We start from the raw sequence: 21,382 nt of genomic DNA, 5'->3' as shown, positions 1-21,382 counted from the left end.
ATTGGAATTATTATTGTATTATTATTAAAGATTGTTTATTTTAGAGATTGATAGAGTGTGCACAAGCAGGAGTGTGGTCAAAGGGAGAGGGCAAGAGAGAATCCTCAAGCAAACTTCCAGCTAAGTGCAGAGCCCAACATGCGGCTCGATCCCAGGACCCTGAGATCATGACCTGAGCTGAAATCAAGAGTTGGTTGCTAACCAACAGAGCCACATAAGCACTCCTATTTTATTATTATTTTTATAGTATTTCAAAATTGTTACTCAACAGAAAATTTGCCATCTTAGCCAATTTTAAGTGTACAGTTCAGTAGTGTTAAGTACATTCACATTGTTGTACCATTAATCTTCAGAAATCCTCATCTTGTAAAACTGAAACTCTTTAATCATTAATTATCCCCCATTGTACCCTCTTCCCCACCCCAAGCAACCACCAATTCTCATTTCTGTCTCTGAATTTGACTACTTTAGATATCTTATATAAATGCAAGCATACAGTATTGGTCTTTTTGTGATTGGCTAATTTCATGTAGCATAAAATCTTGAAGATTCATCCATGTTGTAGCATATGTCAGAATTTACTTCCTTTGTAGAGGTGAGTAACATTCCATTGTATGTATGTACCAAGTTTTATTTATTCATTCATCTTTTGGTAGACACTTCTGTTGCTTGCATCTTTTGGTTTCTGTGATTAATGTTGCTTTTAACATGATATAGAAATATCTCTTTGAGATCCTGCTTTCAGTCCTTTTGGGTATATACTCAGATGTGTGGTTGCTTGATAATATAGTCATTTCATTTTTATTTTTTTAGGAACTACTATATTGTTTTTCAAGGGAGCTGTACCATTTTACATTGCCATTAATAGTGCTCAGAGGTTCCAATTTCTCCATATTCTCACCTGTGGTGGAATTATTTTGAAAAAGAAAATCCAAGAATATTTTCTGGGCTCATTGCATTTGTATTTTGGTAACTTATTTCATAGCAACAAAGCTGCATTTTTGATAATTCTTATTCTAAGGGATAGCTACTCATACACTGAAATATGCATGATTATTAAAGAAATATGACTTTATGTTCTCTATACTGTACTTATTAAGTAAGTAATTGATTTTTCGGAAAGCAGGTTTAGAAGACAAAAATATAACTGTTCAATCTTAAGTTAACTAAAACCCAGATTAATTAGGTCATGTTCTACTAACAAAAATTTGGCTTGCTTGATTATTTTTCCTAGGTCATTTACTAGCATGTAATTCATAGTGTTGTGTCTACCAAATGAGAAGACATGAATTTAATAAGTAACAATATAGTCTAAAAGTATTAAATAGTAAATGTTTTCTCCAGAAAGTTTTAGGAGGGAATTTTAAACCATATAGACTTTTGTCCAATAGTTTCTTTATTACATGTCCATTGTTGCTTGACAAATTCCCATAAACTTTGTAGCTTAAACCAAGACACATTTATTATTTTACAGTTTATATGGGCCAGATATCCAGGCATTGCTTAGCTAGGTCTTCTCCTTAGGGTCCCAAACATCTGAGTTGAAGTTTTCAGTTGTCCTATATTGTTATCTGGAGGCCTAACTGGGGAAGAACCTATTTCTAAACTCTCTCAGATTATTGGCAGAATCCCTTTCCTTGGAGTTGTAGGAATAAGGACCGTGGCTTCTTCCTGCATATTAACTGGAGGCTGCTCTCAGCTCCTAGAGGCTGCCATGTTTTATGGGCTTCCTCAGCATGATGACTTAGTTCATTCAAGTCAGCAAAGAAAATCTCTAGAGTCTTAAATAATGCAACAGAAGTGAAATCCCATCAAGTTTGCCATATTATGTTGATTGGAAGTAAGCACAGGTCCTGTCTACTCTCAAGGAGAAAGGGGTTAGACAAGGGCGTGAACACCAAGAGGCAAGGATCATGGGCCCCATTTTAAATTCTGTCTGCCACATTAATTAATTGGGAGGATTTGTTTTTGTTTTATTATGCCATGGGCTTAATTAAATATATAGACAACTTTATTCTAGGCAGATATGGCTACCTCTAAGTTTAGATATAATTTACTGGAGTTATGTAAATGAAGTGAAAAAATGAAAGAATTCTTTCCAAATCATTCAGTGCTTAACCTGTAAAAGTGAAGCTTATTTAAGGGAAAAAATTTTCTTTAGATGTGAACTTCTTAAATTTTAACATTAGGTATCACATAAATGAAATCCTTTCATTCACTATGTGGAATTGGGGGATCCTGAAGACTACTTGAAAGTTTATAATACTATCAAGTTTGTTGTGAAGACTGGTGCCCCGTGTATATTTTGTAAAACATTTACATCACCCATATTTCTTCTCACTTTGTAACTTGTTCTTCCTTACTTGTTTACCTCTCCACTTCCTTTTTGGTATATCTTTGAAAATTGAGCCATGAATTCTGTTAATTAGTCCTGAATTTAACACTGTGAAACAGGTATATGCTTAATAGGGTTATCATGGCTGGATAATAACTCTTTTACAAAACTATCTGTACCAATATGTTCGTTTTCCCACACTACCTCCAATTTTAAGGATCTGAACGGCCTTAAGAAAATATATTTTTCTCAGTTCAGTTTTCCATAACATGCTTTTGTTGCTAGTTTTAAGAAATCATTGGTTTAAGATGGGCCATATGATTTTCTGAAATCAGGTGAGTATTGCAACTCAGTTTAATATTCCTGTTTACCCAGAATCTTTTTTTCTCCAGAATCTTTTAAAATGATCTGTTCATTTTCCGAGAAAATGAAAATAGTTTTAAAGAATTGTTCACTTGGCTCTGATATAAGATTCTGTTTACTTGAGTTTTAGAATATCTGAATAAGTTATTACCTTATTGTTGCCAAGCTTTCCAGAATTTCTATAGAAACCGGTTTCTTCCCCTTTGGCCCTTAGTTGGTAGAAACAGCATGTCTGCTTGTCTTTTCAAATAACAAAGTTTATTTTTGATATAAAGATTTACTGTTCCAAAGAATTCTGAAAATATTTTTGTTTTCATACATGTCGAAAGGACTTAAATTTTAGTAAATCTTAATGAATGCTGAGGTCTTCTGTAGGCATGAATATTCTTATATTGAAAACTTGGTATTTTGTTGAAGGTAGATGAGGTGAGAGTAGTGGAATGTTATCTTATTAAAGATTTTTATAGACTGAAATGATTTTTTAGTATGCAGTGATTTCTTTGACTCAATCAGATTATGTTTTTAGTTTTTTTCATACCTACAAGTTCATGGTAAATTTGTTACAAGATGGTTTGAATAGGAAGTAACAAGTAACTAAGGTAAAAGAGGGAAGCAGTATTGCCTTTTCTCTGGATAATCCTGAGACTCGTTTGTAATAAAATTTCAGTTCTCAGGCTTCTGCCTTTTCTTTTTTTAATAGGCTTCTGCCTTAATATTGGTTTGTTACCTTTCTGGTTACTGTGCTTCTTTCTGTATGTTAATGATGAATCTGTCACAGGTTTTTTCTTTTTTTTTTTTATCCCCCATAGTATTATATGTGCCTTTGAGATAAGATAGTAGGTGGTGGTACTATTTATTGAAATTGAGAGCCCTGAAATAAAGCAGAGTTTTGCATGTTTTGTGTGAGGGTATCCTCAATTCTTTTTTTTTTGTATTAATTATTTTTGAGAGACTTGAGATAAGTAAGTGGAAATGTCAAGTAAGTTGTTGGAAATGTGGATCAGGAGTTCAGGAGAATAGTCTCTGAGTAAATGTGAATCATGTCAGTAAATAAGCTGTCTGGGGAAAGAGTGTAGAGTGAGATTAGAAGGTGACCCAAATCCATTTCCTAAGGATCTACAATGTTTCCTGGATAGTGAAAAAAAAAAAAAACAAAGAAATTACAGTAAAAAAATAATAAAAGTGTGACATAACAGGATCTATAGACTCAGATAGAAAACAGTGGTCAACTGCAACATGCTGTAGCAGCATCAAGTAAGATAAGGACTGATGGATCTATTAGCAAAATAGACATCATTGGTGACTTTATTTGGACTCATTCAGTTGTTTTAGAAGAAAGGTGCTATGTCCAGGGTTCCTGGGTGGCTTAGTTGGTTAAGTGTCTGACTTCGGCTCAGGTTATGGTCTTAGGGTCCTGGGATCAAGCCCAACATCAGGCTCCTCACTCACCAGGGTGTCTGCTTGTTCCTCTCCCTCTACCCCTCCCCACTGCTCACGCTCACTTTCTCTCTCTCAAATAAATAAAATCTTTAAGAAAAGAAAAACAAGTAACAATAACAACAACAACAAAAAGAAAGGTGCTGTGTCTAGTTTAAGATGGCAATGAAAGAAAATCCTTATATTACCTCTTCCCATTGACACACTAAATTTGTAATAATACATGGAATAATTCCCACTAAAAAAGAACTGAAAACTAGCTGAAAAGCCTCCTCTATAATGAGAGGTAAAAGAGCCACATTGAGACAAATAGAGAGGTAGAGATGGAGTCTGGCCAAAAAAAAAAAAAAAACCATCACTGGTACAGTAACAAACAATAGTGAGGAGTCTCACAGGCCCAGAGCCTCTCCCTGGGGAGTGAGGGCTTTGTGTCCCACATTGAGCATCCCAGCCTTGGGACATGCAGCAGAGAGACAATCCCCCAGGAACATCTGGCTTTGGGAACCAATGGCATTTACACCCAGGAGACCAAGGAGTCTATGGGGATCTGAGATACTCCTTTAAAGGGGCTTCCTCATAGACTCATTTGTCCTAAGAACCAACACAAAGCAGTTTGAGAGGGGAGTTGATTGTATGTGAAGGCGATTCAGTTGCTAATCTTAAAAAAGTCTGCTGGAGGGTCAGGGGTTTGTTGGGATTTTCCTCCAGGATAGAAAAGCTGAAGTGAATGATTTTTTTTGCATTCTTCTATTACTTCGTATAGGTGGTATGTGGATACAACCTTGCTAAAGCTAAGGACATGCCCTACTGCCAATGTTCCTTTCCAGCATTGCTGAACAGTGCACATCCCCCACTACTATTTCTCTTTTCCTGCCTTGCTAAATCTATGGGGAGCCCTATCTGCATGATATTTTATACCATCACTAAAATTGTAGGCATGCCCTGCCCCCAACACTCTTTCTTAACTTCAGTTAAGCCATAGTCATGCTTCCCCTACTCCCCCAGTGCTCCTCTCAAGACTTCCTAAAACCATGGACATGCCCCACCACTAGGTTCTCTTTTCTAGCATTCTAAAGCTGTGGGCATGCCCTGTTCCCAACACTCTTTCCTGGCCTCACTAAAGGCATGAACATACCCTGACCCCAATACTCTCTTGTAACCTTGCGAAAGCTAGTAAGTGAGTGTAGTCCACACGGAGGATCATCTTGATTTCCTGGCTCTGGAGGTCAGAGGAGATTGCACTCCTGTGTCCTGCAGCATTATAACAATCAGAAAGATAGTTCTTGGCAGGATACCACCCCAGGGTAATATACCGACAGTAGACTGAAACATACCTCCAGTTTGCACATGAAAAAGGCCCATTTCATTGTCCTGATACTTCAACCTGAGGGGTAGGCTTCAGGTTTGCCACAAATGTAAAGGCTACAGAAGCACTCTCAAGGAATACAGACAAGGAGACACCATCTGTATGCCCTCTTTTATTCTTGTCACAGCTCACTGATACCTCCCAGAAAGGAACTTATATACTCCTCTGAAGCCCTGGTTCTTGCAACATTGACCCAGGGACAAATCCAGAACTACTTGTCTGGAGGTGAGCAGGGTCTATGAGTGTGGTCTGACTGTATATATTTGCATACATTTAAATGCTTCCGTCTGAGGGACTGGCTTTCAATCAGCCTGAATCTAAGAGTTGAATGAAATCACTCCTTTTTAGACACTGCCAGTTTTTTTTCCTATTAAGGTAAATAAGGCTACTTAGATAATCACAATGGTTGAAAGATAGTTGAGAGTTAGGGCAAGATTGAATGACAAGTTTCACCTTCTATGCAAAGACACTCCTTCAAAACTGGGAGAAGTAGCTGTTTTGCCTAATGCATAAACACAAAGTCAAGCAAAATAAGGAAATTAAATGTGTTCCAAACAAAAGAACAACACAAAGCCTCAGAAAAACACCTTAATGAAATGGAAGTAAGTAATCTTCCTGATGAAGTGTTCAAAGTAATGGTCATGAAGATACTGAATTTGAGAGAAGAGTGGATGGATACAGTAAGAACTTCAATAAAGAGAAAACATAAGAAAGTATCAAGTTACAGAGTTTAAGAATACAATGACTGTACTGAAAAATACATGAGAGGGGTTCAATGGCAGACAGGATAAAGTAGAAGAATAAATCAGTGGCTTGGAAGATAGGGCAGCAGAAGTAACCCAACTAGAGCAACAACAACCAAAAAAGTCAGATAGTTGAAGAACTCCATAGGACAAGAAGTGGAATAATATTTACATCATAGGGGTTCCATAAAAAGGAGAGAAATTTACCTGAAGAAATAGAGGCTGAAAACTTTCCTAACCTAGAGAAGGAAACAGACATCCAGGTCCAGGAAGCCCAGAGAGTTCCAAATATAATGAACCCAGAGAGGTTTGCAGAGATACGATATAATTAAATGTCAAAAGTTAAAGAAAAAGTATCTTTTTTTAAAAAAGGTTTTATTTATTTATTCCTGAGAGACAGAGAGAGAAAGGCAGAGACACAGGCAGAGGGAGAAGCAAGCGCTTTAAGGGGAGCCTGATGTGGGACTCGATCCCAGCACTCAGGGACCACACACTGAACTGAAGGCAGATGCTTAACCACTGAGCCACCCAGGCACCCCAAAGAAAAAGTATCTTAAAAGCAGCAAGAGAAAAATAAGTTGTTAGGTGCAAGGGAACTTCCATAATTCTGTGCCCTGATTTTTGCACAGAACCCAGCAGACCAGAAGGGAGTGGCATGATAAATTCAAAGTGCTAAAAGGAGAAAACTTCCAGCCAGGAATACTCTATTTGGCAAGGCTATCACTCAGAACTGAATGAGAGAGAAAACATTTTCCAGAAAAGGAACTGCTAAAGCAGATCACCACCAATGAACTGGTCTTACAACTTTTTCTCTAAGTTGAAAATAAAAGACACTAATAACAATAAAACATGAAAAAAACAACCTCCTTGGTAAAGGCATATATATAGTAAGGTAGTGGATTAACCACTTATAAGCTAGTATGAAGGTCAAAAGATAAGAGTGGTATGGATGGATTAAAACACAAGATTCATCTCTATATTGCCACAGGATATTCGTTTAAGTTCTAATGACACATACAGTCCTAAAGTGAAGAGATGGAAAAAAGAGATAAAAATGGAAATGAAAAGAAAGCTGGTGTAACTATATTCATGAGACAAAAAAGTCTTGAGACAAAGACTAATAAAAGTCAAAGAAGTACATTACATAATGATGAAAGGGTCAATCCAACAAGAGATATAACATTTGTAAATATTTATGCACCCACATTAGGAGTATGTAAATATAAAAAGCAAATACTGACAGACCTAAAGGGAGAATCACAGCACACAATAATAGTAGGGGACTCTAATACCCTACTTCAAAGGATAGATTATCTAGACAGAAACCGCAATGAATAAACAATACTCTTAAAAGAACCATTAAACTGAATTGATTTAATAGATATATATGCCACATACCGTCCAAAAGCAGTAGAATACACTTTGTTCTCAAGTGCATATGTTCTTCAGGATAGATCACATGTTAGGCCACAAAACAAGTTCCAATATACTCAAGAAGACTTGAAATTATAGTAAACATATTTATGACCAGAATGGTAGAAACTAGAACTCAATTAAAGAAAATCACAAATATGTGGACATTATGCTACTGAACAACCAATGGGTCACTGAATACATTTAAGGGGAAAAATTGAACAAATGAAAATGGAAATACAACTTATCAAAATCTATGAGAAATAGTAAAAGCATTTCTAGAAATTCATAGTGATGGAAAAAGAAAAATCTCAAGTTAATAATTTAACTTTCACCTAAAGGAAATAGAAAAAGAGCAAACAAAGCAGAAGTTAGGAATGAAATAATAAAGACTAGAATGGAAATAAATGAGATACAGACAAAAGAACAATAGAAAAGTTCTAGGAACAGAGATCTTCACTGTTAATTCTACCAAACATTCAAAGATGATTGCAACCTATGTTAAAACCTATCCTCAAGTAAAACTGGTTCCAGGGATGCAACTAAGTTCACCAGGGATATTGACTTCAACAGTACACTGAAAGAATCATGTGATCTTCTCAATAGATACAGAACTTTTTTTTTTTTAATTCAACATTTATGTATGAGAAAAACTAAATACTGTGGATATACAGGGAATGTACCTCAACACGATAAAGGCCATATGTGGTGTCAAAACCATTGCAAGCGTCATACTCAGTGATGAAAAGCTAAAAGCTTTTCCATTAAGATCAGGAACAAGGCAAGTATACACACTTCCATCACTTTTATTAACAAAATGTTGGGAGTTTGGACATGGCTGTTAGGTAAGAAAAGAGAAAGAAATGGTATAGAAGTTGAAGGGGAGAATTAAAACTGTCACTATTTGATAGTGACAGCATGATGCTATCTATAGAAGACCTCAGGGCAGCCCGGATGGCTCAGCAGTTTAGCGCCTGCCTTCAGCCCAGGGCGTGAGTCTGGAGACCCGGGATCAAGTCCCACGTGGGGCTCCCTGCATGGAGCCTCCTTATCCCTCTGCCTGTGTCTCCCTCTCTCTCTCTCTCTCTCTCTCTCTCTGTCTCTCATGAATAAATAAAATCTTAAAGAAAACCCTAAAGACTTCACCAAAAAATTATTAGAACTAATAAATAAATTCAGTAAAATTGCAGGATACAAGAGCAATATGCAGAAATTTGTTGTGTTTCTATACACTAATAACTGCCAGAAAGAAAAATTAAGAAAACAATCCAATTTACATTGGCATTAAAGGGAATAAAATACCTAGGAATAAATTTTTCCAAGGAGGTGAAAGACCTGTACACTGCAAACTATAAGACAGTGATGAAAGAAATTGAAAACAAAGATAAATGGGAATATAATTTGTGCTTATGGACTGGAAGAATTAATATTGTTAAGTGTCCATATAAGTCTACAAACTCAGTGCAATCCTTATCAAAATTCAATTGTATTGCCACCAAACTCGAACAAATACTATTAAAATTTATATGGAACCACAAAAGACCCCATGTAGTCAAAGCAATCTTGAGAAAGAACAAAGCTGGAGGAATCTCATTTTTTTTACTTCAAACTATATTATAAAATTATAGTAATCAAATCAATGTCTTATTACCATAAAAATGGACAATAGATGCAACAGAATAGGGAGCTGTTATATAGACCTACACATATATGGTCAATTAATTTGTGAAAAAGGAGCCAAGAATATACAATGGTGCAAGGACAATCTCTTCAATAAATGGTTTTGAGAAAACTGGACAGCCATATGTAAAAGAATGAAACAAGACTTCTGTCTGCCACCATACACAAAATTTAACTCAAGATGGATTAACATCTTCAGTATATGACCAAAAATCATAAAACTCCTAGGAGAAAACAGGGGGCAAGCTCCATGACTTTGCTCCTGGAGATATTTATTTGGATCTGCACAGTGAAGGAAAACATCAACAAAAAAAGGGTAAGTTTCTGAATGGGAGAAAATATTTGCAAATCATATATCCAGTAAGGGGCTAATATCCAAAATATATAAAGAATTCATAAAACTCAATAACAAGAAAAAATTTGTTTAAAACTGGGCAGAGGATCTGAACAATTACCAAAGAATGCATACATATGGCCGACAGGCCCATGAAAAGATGCTCGACATTACTAATCATCAGGGAAATGCACATCAGAACCACAATGAGATATAATCTCATACCTGTCAGAATGGCAATTATCAAAAAGATGATACAACATGCATTGGAGAGATAATGTTGATAAGGTAATCTCATATATTCTTGGTGGAAATGTAGATTTGTGTAGTCACTATGAAAAGCAGTATGGAGCTTCCTCAAATTAAAAATAAAATTACCATATTATTCCACTATTCCACGTCTGGGTATTTATTTAAAGAAAACAAGTACTAATACAAAAAGATACATGCACCCCTATGTTCATTGCAGTGTTATTTATAGTAGCCAAGATACCAAATCAACCTAAGTGTCATCTATGGGTGAATGGATAAAGATGAATGGATAAGTGTCACCTATGGATGACCTGAATATGGCTGTCCAGTTTTCTCAAAACCATTTATTGAAGAGATTGTCCTATACATATATATACCTTGAAATACCGATTAGTCATAAAAATTAAGGAAATCTTATAATTTGTGACAACATGGATAGCCATTGATGGTATCATAATAAGTAAAATAAGTAAAAGACAAATCCCATGTGATCTCACTTATATGTGGAACCTATAAAACAAATTAGTGAACCAAAATTCATAGACATAGACAGATTGTAGATTATCAAAGGGGAGGGGAGTTGGAGTGTAGGCAAAAAAGTATGAGGAAGGTCAATTATATGGTGATGGATGGGAGCTAAACTTATTTTGGTGATCATTTTTATAGTGTATGCAAATATCAAATATATTTGGTGTATACCTGAAACTAATAGACTGTTATATACCAATTTTACCTGGTTAAAAGAGAGGAAAAAATAAAATGAGCATGAGTTGTCACAGCATCCTCCAGTTCCCAGCCTGAATCCTATGTGTGTATTCACAAAGACTCTCTGAATTGTTGAAGCCTGTAGGTGCCTGAAGACATGTTTCCAACATTTACCTTCTGAAGCCTGAAATATGCCCCACCCACTGTATTCTTTAGCTGCATTGCTAAAGCCAGTAGGAGCATGCAGTCCACACAGGGATCAGCAATTCATTGCCTGGCCCTGGTGGCCAAGAGGGTTGGAATTTGAGAGCTTCATGGAACTGTAACAATTGGAAAGAGCATTTAGCAGGCCTCAGGGTACTATACATAGAGCAGACTGAAACATAGCCCCGGTTTTCCTGTATAAGGGCTCATTTATCTAGCCTGGAGCTTCAGCGTAAGGACAAGTTTTCTGGTTACCCACATATCTATAGGCTAAGAGGACACACCCAAGAAATATAAGCAGGAAAGTAGCATCTTGCACACCCCCTTGGCTTTGCTACAGCTTAATAAGACTTCCTAGAAAAGAGCTTATACACTCACCTGGAGCCCTGATTACAACTGTCATCCAAGGGACACCTCCAGATCTCCTGGTCCAGAAGCCAACAGGGATTTATGGTTATGGCTCCAGACAACTGTATATATTTGCACACATTAAAAGCTGCTACTTGAGGATCTGGCTTCCAGCCATCCTGAAACTAGGTGCTAAATGAGGTTCATCCACTTAGATTATTGGCACGTCTTGACATACTCTCAGTGATGGGGCATATAAAGATTAAATCAGGTGGTTTAGACCATCATAGAGGTTCAAGAGACAACTGAAGAACTAGGGAAGATTGAACAAGAAGGATTGTCACCTACTCAAGGCCACGTCTTCGAGGCTGAGAGAACTGGATGTTATATAGAAATGCATACATTAATTAATTTTAATTTTAATTTTAAAAATGAAAATCATTAATTTTTAATTAATTTTAAATTTCATTAAAATGAAAATACAGAGAAATATGTTCCAAATGAAAAAAGGACAAAGCGTCAAAAAAGACTAATAATATGGAGATAAGGTACCTACATGATAAAGAATTCAAAGTAATGTTCACAAAGGAGCACACTGTTCTTTGGAGAAGAATGGATGTACACAGAACTTCAGCAAAGAGATAGAAAACAAAATACCAAACAGAAGTCACAGAACTGAAGAATAACTGCACTTAAAAATATACGAGAGTGGTGCAACAGCAGACTAGATAAAATAGAAGTACAGATCAGTGAGCTGGAAGGTGAAGCAATGGAACTCACCTGGACAGAGCAGGAATTAGAAAACACAATAACAATAAATATGAAGATAGCTTAAGAGACTTCTGACAGAATATCAAGCAGCATAACATTCACATTATAGAGGTCTCAGAAGGGAAGAGAGATAGAAAGGGGGGCAGAAAACTTATTTGTAGAAATAATGGCTAAAAATTTCCCTAATGTAGGGAAGGAAACAGACATCAGGTCCAGGAATCCCAGAGAATTCCGAATAGAATGAACCTAAAGAGTGCCACACCAAGATGCATTATAATTAAAGTGTCAAAAGTTAAATATAAAGAGAAAAATCTTAAAAGCAGCAAGAGAAAACAATATGTTACATACAAAGGCTATCTCATAAGGTTATCAGTAGATTTCTCAATGGAAACATTGAAAGCCAGAAAGTTTCAAAGTAACATTTTCAAAGTACTGAAAGGAAAAAAAAGTCCAAGTAAGAATGTATTACCCAGGAAGATTATCATTGCAGCACTTTGAAGGAAAGATAAAGAGGGTTCCAGATGAGCAAAAGCTAGAGGATTTCATCATTGCTAAATCAGCCTTATTAGAAATATCAAAGGGGTTTCTGTACTCTGAAAAGAAATGGCAGTAGTTAACAACAAGAAAACATACAAAAGTAAAAATCTCACTAACAAATATATAAAGATAATGGTTAAGTCACATAAACTTATGAAGATTAGGAGGAAAACATAGTTAATTAAAACTACAATCATTAGTTATGGGGTATAGAGGATAAAAAGATGTAAAAAGTTACATCAAAACCATAAAATGTGGAGTGGGGACTAAAAATGGAGTTATGTTTTTAAGTAAAAGTTGCTAATAACTTAAAATAGATGGTTATATACACAGGATCATATATATGAACCTCATGATAACCATATTGCAAAATCTGATAAAAGAAGTTTTCACCTTTTAATGTTTGTGATCTCTGGCCCTAGGCTCCCACAGAAGCTATACTTTGTTACCAAGGTCAAAATGATTTGGCAAAACCTCAAAGCCTGGGTTCTGTTTCTGGCCCAAGCACATATCTGCTGCATTAAAAAAAATAACCAAACGGGAGCATTCTGAACACAAAAGATAAGAAAAGGTGAGAAACATCCCTGGTTTCCACAAGATTAAAGTCATATAGCCCAGCCTATACTAGAAACTAAAGGTCTACAACTTTCTGAAAAGTTCTTTGTGTAATAATTTGTAACTGTTTATGTAAAAAAATATATATAATCCTATACCAAATGTTCCCTTACTGAAGTACTCTCTCCTTTGTGAAGAAGATTGTGTATACCAGACAGTCCTAACTGGAGGTTGAATAAAACTCTTACTTTTTTAAAATAAAAATTCTAAAAGGGTTGTTCATTTTGTGTCAATAAACACAAAAAAGTAGTGTAGGAGTAAAAATGTAGAGTTGTGGAACATGTTCCAATGTAAATTGCTGTCAACTTAAAATAGACTTATTTATGTAGAATCATATATGTGAACCTCCTGATAACCACAATGCAAAATCATATAGCAAATACTAAAGAAAATGGGAAAGGAATCTACACATTAACACTAAAGAATGCCATCAAACCACAAGGAAAGAAGGAGAAAAAGAAGAAAGGAACATAGGGGAACCTATGGCTTGGCTCAGTGGTTTAGCGCCGCCTTGGCCCAGGGTGTGATCCTGGAGACTCAGGATCGAGTCCCGTGTTGGGCTTCCTGCATGGAGCCTGCTTCTCCCTCTGCCTGTGTCTCTGCCTCTCTGTGTATGTGTCTCTCATGGATAAATGAATAAAATCTTTAAACAAACAAAGATTGTAGTGAACAACAAAGAGAGGCTCTACATAATGATAAAGGTGTCTATCCAGCAAGAAGATCTAATACTTATATATGCACCCAAGTTAGGAGCCCCTAAATATGTAAATGTTAAGAGGGATAAATTATTAAATGAAGAAATTGACAGCAATATAATAATAGGGATTTTAACATGCCAGTTACGTCAATGGATAGATCATATCCAGACATATGTGAAACCTTGTTTCAGTAAGACTACATTGTTCTTCAATGATCATTAGACTAATACATTTAATACATTAGACTAGATAATTTAATATATATATAGAACATTCCATCCAAAAGCAGCAGAATACACATTCTTCTGAAGTGCACATGAAACATTCTCCAGGTGGATTATGTATTAGGCTACAAAACACGTCTCAATAAATTTAAGAAGAACAGAATAATTTGAAGCATCTTTTTTGACCACAGTGGTATAGATCTAAAAATCAATTACCAGAGGAAAACTGGGAAAACTACAATACATGGAGATTAAACAACATACTGCTGGACAACTACAAAGTCATAGGAAAAAAATCAAAGGGAAATAAAGTACCTAGAGATAAATGAAAACAGCATTCAAAGAATACTTACTACCTACCCTCAAACCCTTCCAAAAATTAATGCAGTGGGAAAGCTTCCTTATTCATTTTCCAAGAACAGTTTTAACCTGATACCAACACCAGACACATAGACTTAAAAAAAAATATAGGTCAATATCCCTAATGAAATGAATGCCAAAACTCTTAACAAAATATTTGAAACTGAATTCAGCAATACATTAAAAGGATTATATGAGGTGCCTGAGTGGCACTGTCAGTTGTGTTTCTGGCTCCTGATTTTGGCTCACGTTGTGATCTTGAGGTCATGAGATTGAGCCCTGCATCTCGCTCAGCACTCAGTGCAGAATCTACTTGAGAATCTCTCTCCCTCTCCATCTGCTCCTCCTTCACATGTACTTTCTCCCTCTTAAATAAATCTTAAAAAAATTAATAAAGGTGGTGCCTGGGTGGCCACATTGGTTAAGCATATGCCTTTGGCTCAGTTCATGATCTTGGGGTCCTAATATCAAGTCTCATATGGATTCCCCACTTAGAGGCATCTGCTGGTTCCTCTACCCCTCCATCCGTCATGCTTTCTCTTTCTCAAATAAATAAAATCTTTTTTAAAAAGGATTATACATCATGACCATGTGGTGCAAGGATGCATGGATAATCCAACATCTACAAATAAATCAACATGATACATTGCATTAACATAATGAAAGATAAAAATCACATAATCCTATCAGTAGATGCAGAAAAAGCATTTGACAATATTGAACATTCATTTATGATAACTGTCAATAAAGTAGGTATTGAGGTAATGTGAGCCAATACAATAAAGGCCATATATAACCAACTCAGTGCTAATATTCAATAGTGAAAAGTTGAAAGATTTTCCTTTAAGATCAGGAACAAGAAAAGGATGACTATTATCCTTACTTTTATTTAACATAGTATTGGGAGTTCTAACCACAGCAAGTAGGCAAGTAGAAGAAATAAAATCATTCATATTGGAAAGAAAGAAGTGAAATTGTCACTATTTGCAGATGACATGATGCTATATATAGAAGACCCTAAGGACTCCATCACAAAACTATCAGAGCTAATAAGAAATCAAGAAAACAACTCCATTTTCAATAGCATCAAATGAGTAAAATAGAAATAAATTTAACCAAGGAGGTGAAGACCTGTATACTGGAAAATATTGAGCATTGATGAAAGAAATTGAAGAAGAAACAAGTGGAAAGATATTCTCTGTTCATGGATTGGAAGAATTAATATTATTAAACTGTCCAAACTATGCCAAATAAACTATAGATTTGATGTAGTCCCTATTAAAATTAAACTGAAATTTTTTTTTTTTTTAAACTGAAATTTTTTACAGAACTAAACAAATAATTCTAAGATTTGTATAGGTCCTCCCCCCCCCAAAAAAAAAACCTGAAAAGCCAAAAACAGTGTTGAGAAAGAACAAAGCTGGAGGTATCATGCACCCTGAATTTATTTATTTATGTATTTTATTTGTTTTTAAAAAATTAGCTATGAGAGAGAGAGAGACCTAGAGAGAGAGAGAGAGAGAGAGAAAGTAGAGAGAAAGTGGTGGGGAGGGGCAGAGGGAGAGAGAGAAGCAGACTCCTGACTGAACAGGAAGCCTAGCATGGGGCTTGATCCTAGGACCTGGAGATCATGACCTGAGCCAAAGGCAGATGATTAACCAACTAAGCCACCCAAGGGCCCCCTTGCACCCTGATTTTAAACTGTATTGCAAAACTATAGTAATCAAAACAGTATGGTAATGGTGTAAAAATAGACACATTGATCAATGGAACAGTGATTCCAGAAGTAAAACCACCACGATATAGTCAATTTATTTATGACAAAGGTGGCAAGAATATACAATGGAGAAAATGCAATCTCTTAATAAATGATGTTGGGAAAACTTGACAGTTACCTGCAAGGAATGAAAGTGGAACACTCTTACACTATATACAAAATTTACTCAAAATGGAATAAAGACTTGACTGTAAGACAAGACACCATAATCCTAGAAGAAAACTTCGATGGTAATCTCTGTGATATCAGTTTTAGCGATATGTTTTTGGGATCTGACTCCAAAGGCAAGGGAAGCAAAAATAAACAGATGGGACTAATTCAAATTAAAAAGCTTCCACACAGCAAAGGAAACCATCAAAGAATGAATAAAGCAATGTAGTGAAAGGACAATGTAGTTCCAAATCATATATCTGATAAGGGATTAATATCCAAAATATAGAAAGAACTCATACAAGTCAATTACAAGAAACTAACAAAACAAAACAATTTAAAAAATTGGCAGATGGGGCACCTGGCTAGCTTGGTCAGTAAAGCATGCACTCTTAATCTTGGGGTTGTAAGTACAAGCCCCATGTTGGGTATAGAGATTACTTAAATAACATCTTGAAAATAATTTACAATATTTTTCAGGTGAATGGTCTTCAAATGGTTGATGAGCCAATGGAAGAGGAAGAAGTAGATTCTTGCCAAGTAAGTACTTTGATTAACTCATTATGCTACATTTTTAAAATATAAGGAAGAGAATAATGGGAAAGGAGAAAATAATCTGTCAATTAAAAAATTTATTGAGGTAAGTTAGTAATAAGCAAATTCAATTATAAAAAATAGCATTTAAAAATATAGTTTTTCTTGTCAGAAAATTTTACATGTGAAGTTTAAGACAAATGTATTGAAGCATAATTTACATGCCATGAAGTTCCCCCATTTTAAGGGTAATGAATGAAAATTCTACTTACTAGTATATAAGTAACTGGGTTGCTTAAATACAGAATCATCTAAATTAAAATAAGATTACCTTCAACTTTATGGTAGAAAAGAGATCTAATGTAGTAATATTTAACCTGAGTTCATTTAAAATCCATTTCCTGGCTTTGAAAAATTATTACATCTAAATTGTTTCAGAATTTTCTAACTAGTTTTAAAGACCACTCAGCTGGGCCACCCTGGCCCCGGCCACCGAGGCGGCCCAGCAGTTTAGCGCTGCCTTCAGCCCAGGATGTGATCCTGGAGACCCGGAATTGAGTCCCATATCGGGCTCCCTGCATGGAGCCTGCTTCTCCCTCTGCCCATGTCTCTCTGCCTCTCTCTCTCTATCTGTGTCTGTCATGAATAAATAAATAAAAAAATCTTTTTAAAAAATACATAAAGACCACTCAGCTATTGGGCCATTCTATGCTAGGCCTATGTACTAGTCCCTCACTGTACAAGATCTAGTTTTACAAAACAGTGTTCTTAAGATTTCAAGAAGGATCTAAGATGAACATTCACATTTATTTTATTTTATAATTGTCATTTAAATGGACTTTTTCACAAAATTATAGGTTGTTTAAGCTGGAAGGAGCCTCAGAGATAATATTTTGAATAATCTCATTGTATAGGTAAGTCTTTTGAAACCTCGAGAGGTTGTGATTTATACAAGGTCATCAAAATAACAAGTAGCAGAAGTAAGACTTATGGCCCAGTGTACCTCATGTTAAGTCATCTGTGTATTGTGTAGACTAAAAGATGTGGAAAATAAGGAAGACATCATTCTTTTCTTATTTAGTTATGTATAAAATCAACCTTGATGTCCTCTTTTCCCTCCAAGCTGGTTTATAAGAGGACTTTTTTCAGATAGGACCAGGAGAGATATTTAAATTGGGTTTGTCCAAGATTCTTCTTTGAAGTATTCTATGTAAAAATTCACTGTCTCTGTAGACTGTGATAATATAACAATAACCTTAGTTCTGATTAACAAGAGATAAAATGTCATTATGGCTTTTGCAATTTGCTTAATATTAACTTAATAATAACTTAAATTTGAGTACAACTAAATGTAAATTTCCATCAAAATCATCTAAAGCTTTATCTACAGACCATATGTACTAGGAAGTATGGTACTTATGTTACTAGTTTATAGAAGGTAAAGTATAACTGGAAAATACAAAAGGCAATAGGGAAAGGTAAATTTGAGAATTAATAATTTCACAGGGAAATACCATGCTCCACACCACAAGAGGCAGGAAAAAGCATATGTGTGTGCAAGTGGACATATATACATATATAGCCAACATAAACACATAGATGTATATATAGAGATATTATCAAATATTTACCTTCCAATTTTTAAAAAGGAAGAATCAAGAGGTATACTTCTAATGGAAAGACAATAAAAATATACAGTGATTGATGATCTAAATTAGACAGTCACCTTTCTAGCCAGAAAGGGAAATCTGAAGTTTTGGAGAATTAGAGACCTAGAATCAGTTATAAGGATTTGATTTAGTTTTTAAGAAAGATTTTATTTATTTATTTATTTATTTATTCATTCATTCATTCATTCATTGAGAGGAAGAGAGGAACAAACAAGCAGGGGGAATAGCAGGCAGAGGGAGAGGGAGAGGCAGGCTCCTGGCTGAGCAGAGAGGAAGGGAGGACCTGAACTGACGATGCTTAACCAACTGAGCCACCCAGAAGCCCCAGAATTTGATTTAGTTTATATTCTGAGTTATCTAAATTTTTTTTTATTAGAGTGGTATCTAAACTTTTAAAATAATGTATGTTTACTGTGTGATGGTTCAGGTACTCATTTGGTATCAGTTAAATCATATGAGTGATAAGAAACATTAACCCTATAAATTTATCTCTTTGTTTAATGTTTTCATATATAGGATTTTTGGGGATATGTATGCCTGTTCCAGTGTGATGCTGAGAACTGTGTTTTTTTTCTGGTTGTCCCTTTTTTAATTTTAATTTTTTTTAATAATGAAGGGTTGTAGAAATTGCCCTGTGATGCATAAAATCTTTAAACAGTATTCTTTAAATCTGAACTTAGGTATTGCCTATGTTGCCTGATGCTGTTTTGTTATTGACTGTTTTAGGCAACTAATCCACTTCATCTCACTTATAGCTTTGGACTTTCATGGTCTTCTGACCCTTTTTTTCAGTTAAAACTCTCTGTCTCATATATACATATATAAGAGATATGGGAAGCAATTTACTTAATTTATATAATGTATATATTATCGCCATCTGATTAACAAAACTATAGTTTGTATAATTTTAATATGTCCAGATTATTATAATGAATTTTTCCATTTCTCAATACAGTATTCATATTTGGTAAGTATTAAGTTGCAGGTCAGTGATAGAAGATATTTGATATTATATTTCAGTATCTAGTTCCCTATTTCTCCCAGTAATGTCCAGGATAGAAAAAATAGATGTTATTATTCTTCTTTAGTAGATTATTAACATGAATTATTTTATGTTGTCAAAATAATTAGAGATATATTTGGTAGTTTATGATCCACTCATATTTACTATTAAAGTTTGTATGGAATGGTTATGACTTCCTCAAGTTAATTAAATATTTTAATGCTACCAATGTTTTAGGAATTTCAAAAGAAGAATCATTTAACAGATTTATGTTAATTTGATTTTCACAACATCAGAATTATGTTTTGTCTCTAAATTGAAAGATATTTTTATTACCCAGAAATATAAAGGTTACATTTAACTGAAAATGTACATAAAAAACTGATTTCCTGATACTTTGAGGCCCTACATTTCTAATTTTAGAAACCGTTCTTGACATACATCTCTGTTAAGGATCCTTTAAGAAATATTATTTTACAAGTGTACTTGACTTAAACTCATGTGTAGCTATAAGTAGGAAATCCTTTAAGTTGGGGGGCTGATTCTTTTAGGGTAGATTTTTTCCCTCCTTTATTTCTCTTTCCATTCTAGACATTTATCCTTGATGCTCTTCAATATTTTTTCCCCTTGCAAAATTGGTTTTTACTACTGCTTTGTATTCATTTAGCATTTAAAAATAATTTGACCCTTTGCGAGTTGAGATGGCAGAGTAGTAGGGGTACCCCAGGCTTGCCTTATCTGAAAAACACAGCTAGATAATTATCAAATCCTTCTGAACATACAGGAAATTGATCTGAGGACTGAGAGAAAAAACCTGAGTAAATAAAAGGAGAAAAGACGCCACATTGTGGAGGGTAGGAAATGTGCAGATGTCATTTGAGGGACAAAAAAATCAGGATGATGCATAGGGAAGGGAGACCTGATCAAGGAGGGGGAGAGAGAGAGAGAGAGAGAGAGAGAGAGAGAGAGAGAGAGAGAGTAGGCTCAAGGCATTGTGCAAAAAACACTCTCCCCCACCAAACAATTGACAAGAAAAACAAGAGGGGCTGATTATCACAAGTTTTTACAAGCAGTGTTGCTCAATGTCTGAGGTTTTAGAAGTCTGCCATCACTAGTGTGGAGCCTGGTGGGCATAGAGGTGCTCCTGTGGAGAAAGAAGGGAGAGACCCAGGAGTGGCCATTGCAGTTTGAGGAGCTGAGAATCTCACTGGGAGAGGCAGTTCTCCTTCTTTAAGTGCATTTGGGAGAGTGGCACTGCCTCTAACAGGGACAAAAGAGCACGTGAGCACCACACCACTGAGCTAGCCTGTTTATTAGTATAGGAACTGAGGCTCCCACTGAGAGCAGCTACCCTGGATGCTGACTTTTTGCTGTGTTTTTACCATAAATTCCAAGCCCCTACATGTTCCTGTCACTGACCTTCTGGAAAAAAACCTACACCAGCTAGTGCACTGAGACCCTCTCCTGGAGGATCATTGAGGGTCTGTGAAGTGCCAGGTCCCTAAAATTTGGAATTTTGAAACCAAACTGGCATACCTGAGATAAAATACAGGAGCATTGTGCCACCAAATTGGCAGAAGGCTCAGACAAAGACAGGGTAAAGGCAGGGATCTGAGGGATGCATGGCACAAACTAGGGGAGATTGTTTGTTCTTCTGAGAGGGCTTCCTGAATAGCTGTTAGCATGAAATCCCCTCTTCAGAAATGAGAAAGCTGGTTGATGCCATTTTTATCTATGCCCATCAGGAAGGATGTACTTCAGTGAGCAGCACATCAACCATAGTGGAGGTTTGAACCACTTACATCAAGCCCACTCCCCTGCACTATGCAGGCACTTTTTTTAACTAGGGCAAATGTGCCTCAA

The 21,382-nt window shown here is 35.6% G+C and overlaps 1 protein-coding gene across 5 annotated transcripts in view; it reads left to right on the top strand.

The window, feature by feature from the left end:
- RPS6KA6 (ribosomal protein S6 kinase A6) overlaps positions 1–21,382 on the top strand; it is a 195,448-nt gene that overhangs the window by 35,335 nt on the left and 138,731 nt on the right. For 3 of the 5 annotated variants that reach the window (XM_049107593.1, XM_049107594.1, XM_025431853.3), the window contains exon 2: positions 16,793–16,852. In XM_049107593.1, coding sequence (XP_048963550.1) covers positions 16,793–16,852 — 60 coding nt within the window. Of the gene's footprint in view, positions 1–5,628; positions 5,727–12,910; positions 13,060–16,792; positions 16,853–21,382 lie in introns of all 5 variants that reach the window. The other 2 variants (XM_049107591.1, XM_049107592.1) reach the window with 2 other exon arrangements.

The sequence above is a fragment of the Canis lupus genome, chromosome X (genome assembly GCF_003254725.2).
Source record: "Canis lupus dingo isolate Sandy chromosome X, ASM325472v2, whole genome shotgun sequence".
NCBI lineage: Eukaryota > Metazoa > Chordata > Mammalia > Carnivora > Canidae > Canis > Canis lupus.
The sequence above is the reverse complement of the archived record's forward strand: the minus strand, read 5'-3'. Positions and strand labels throughout refer to the sequence as shown.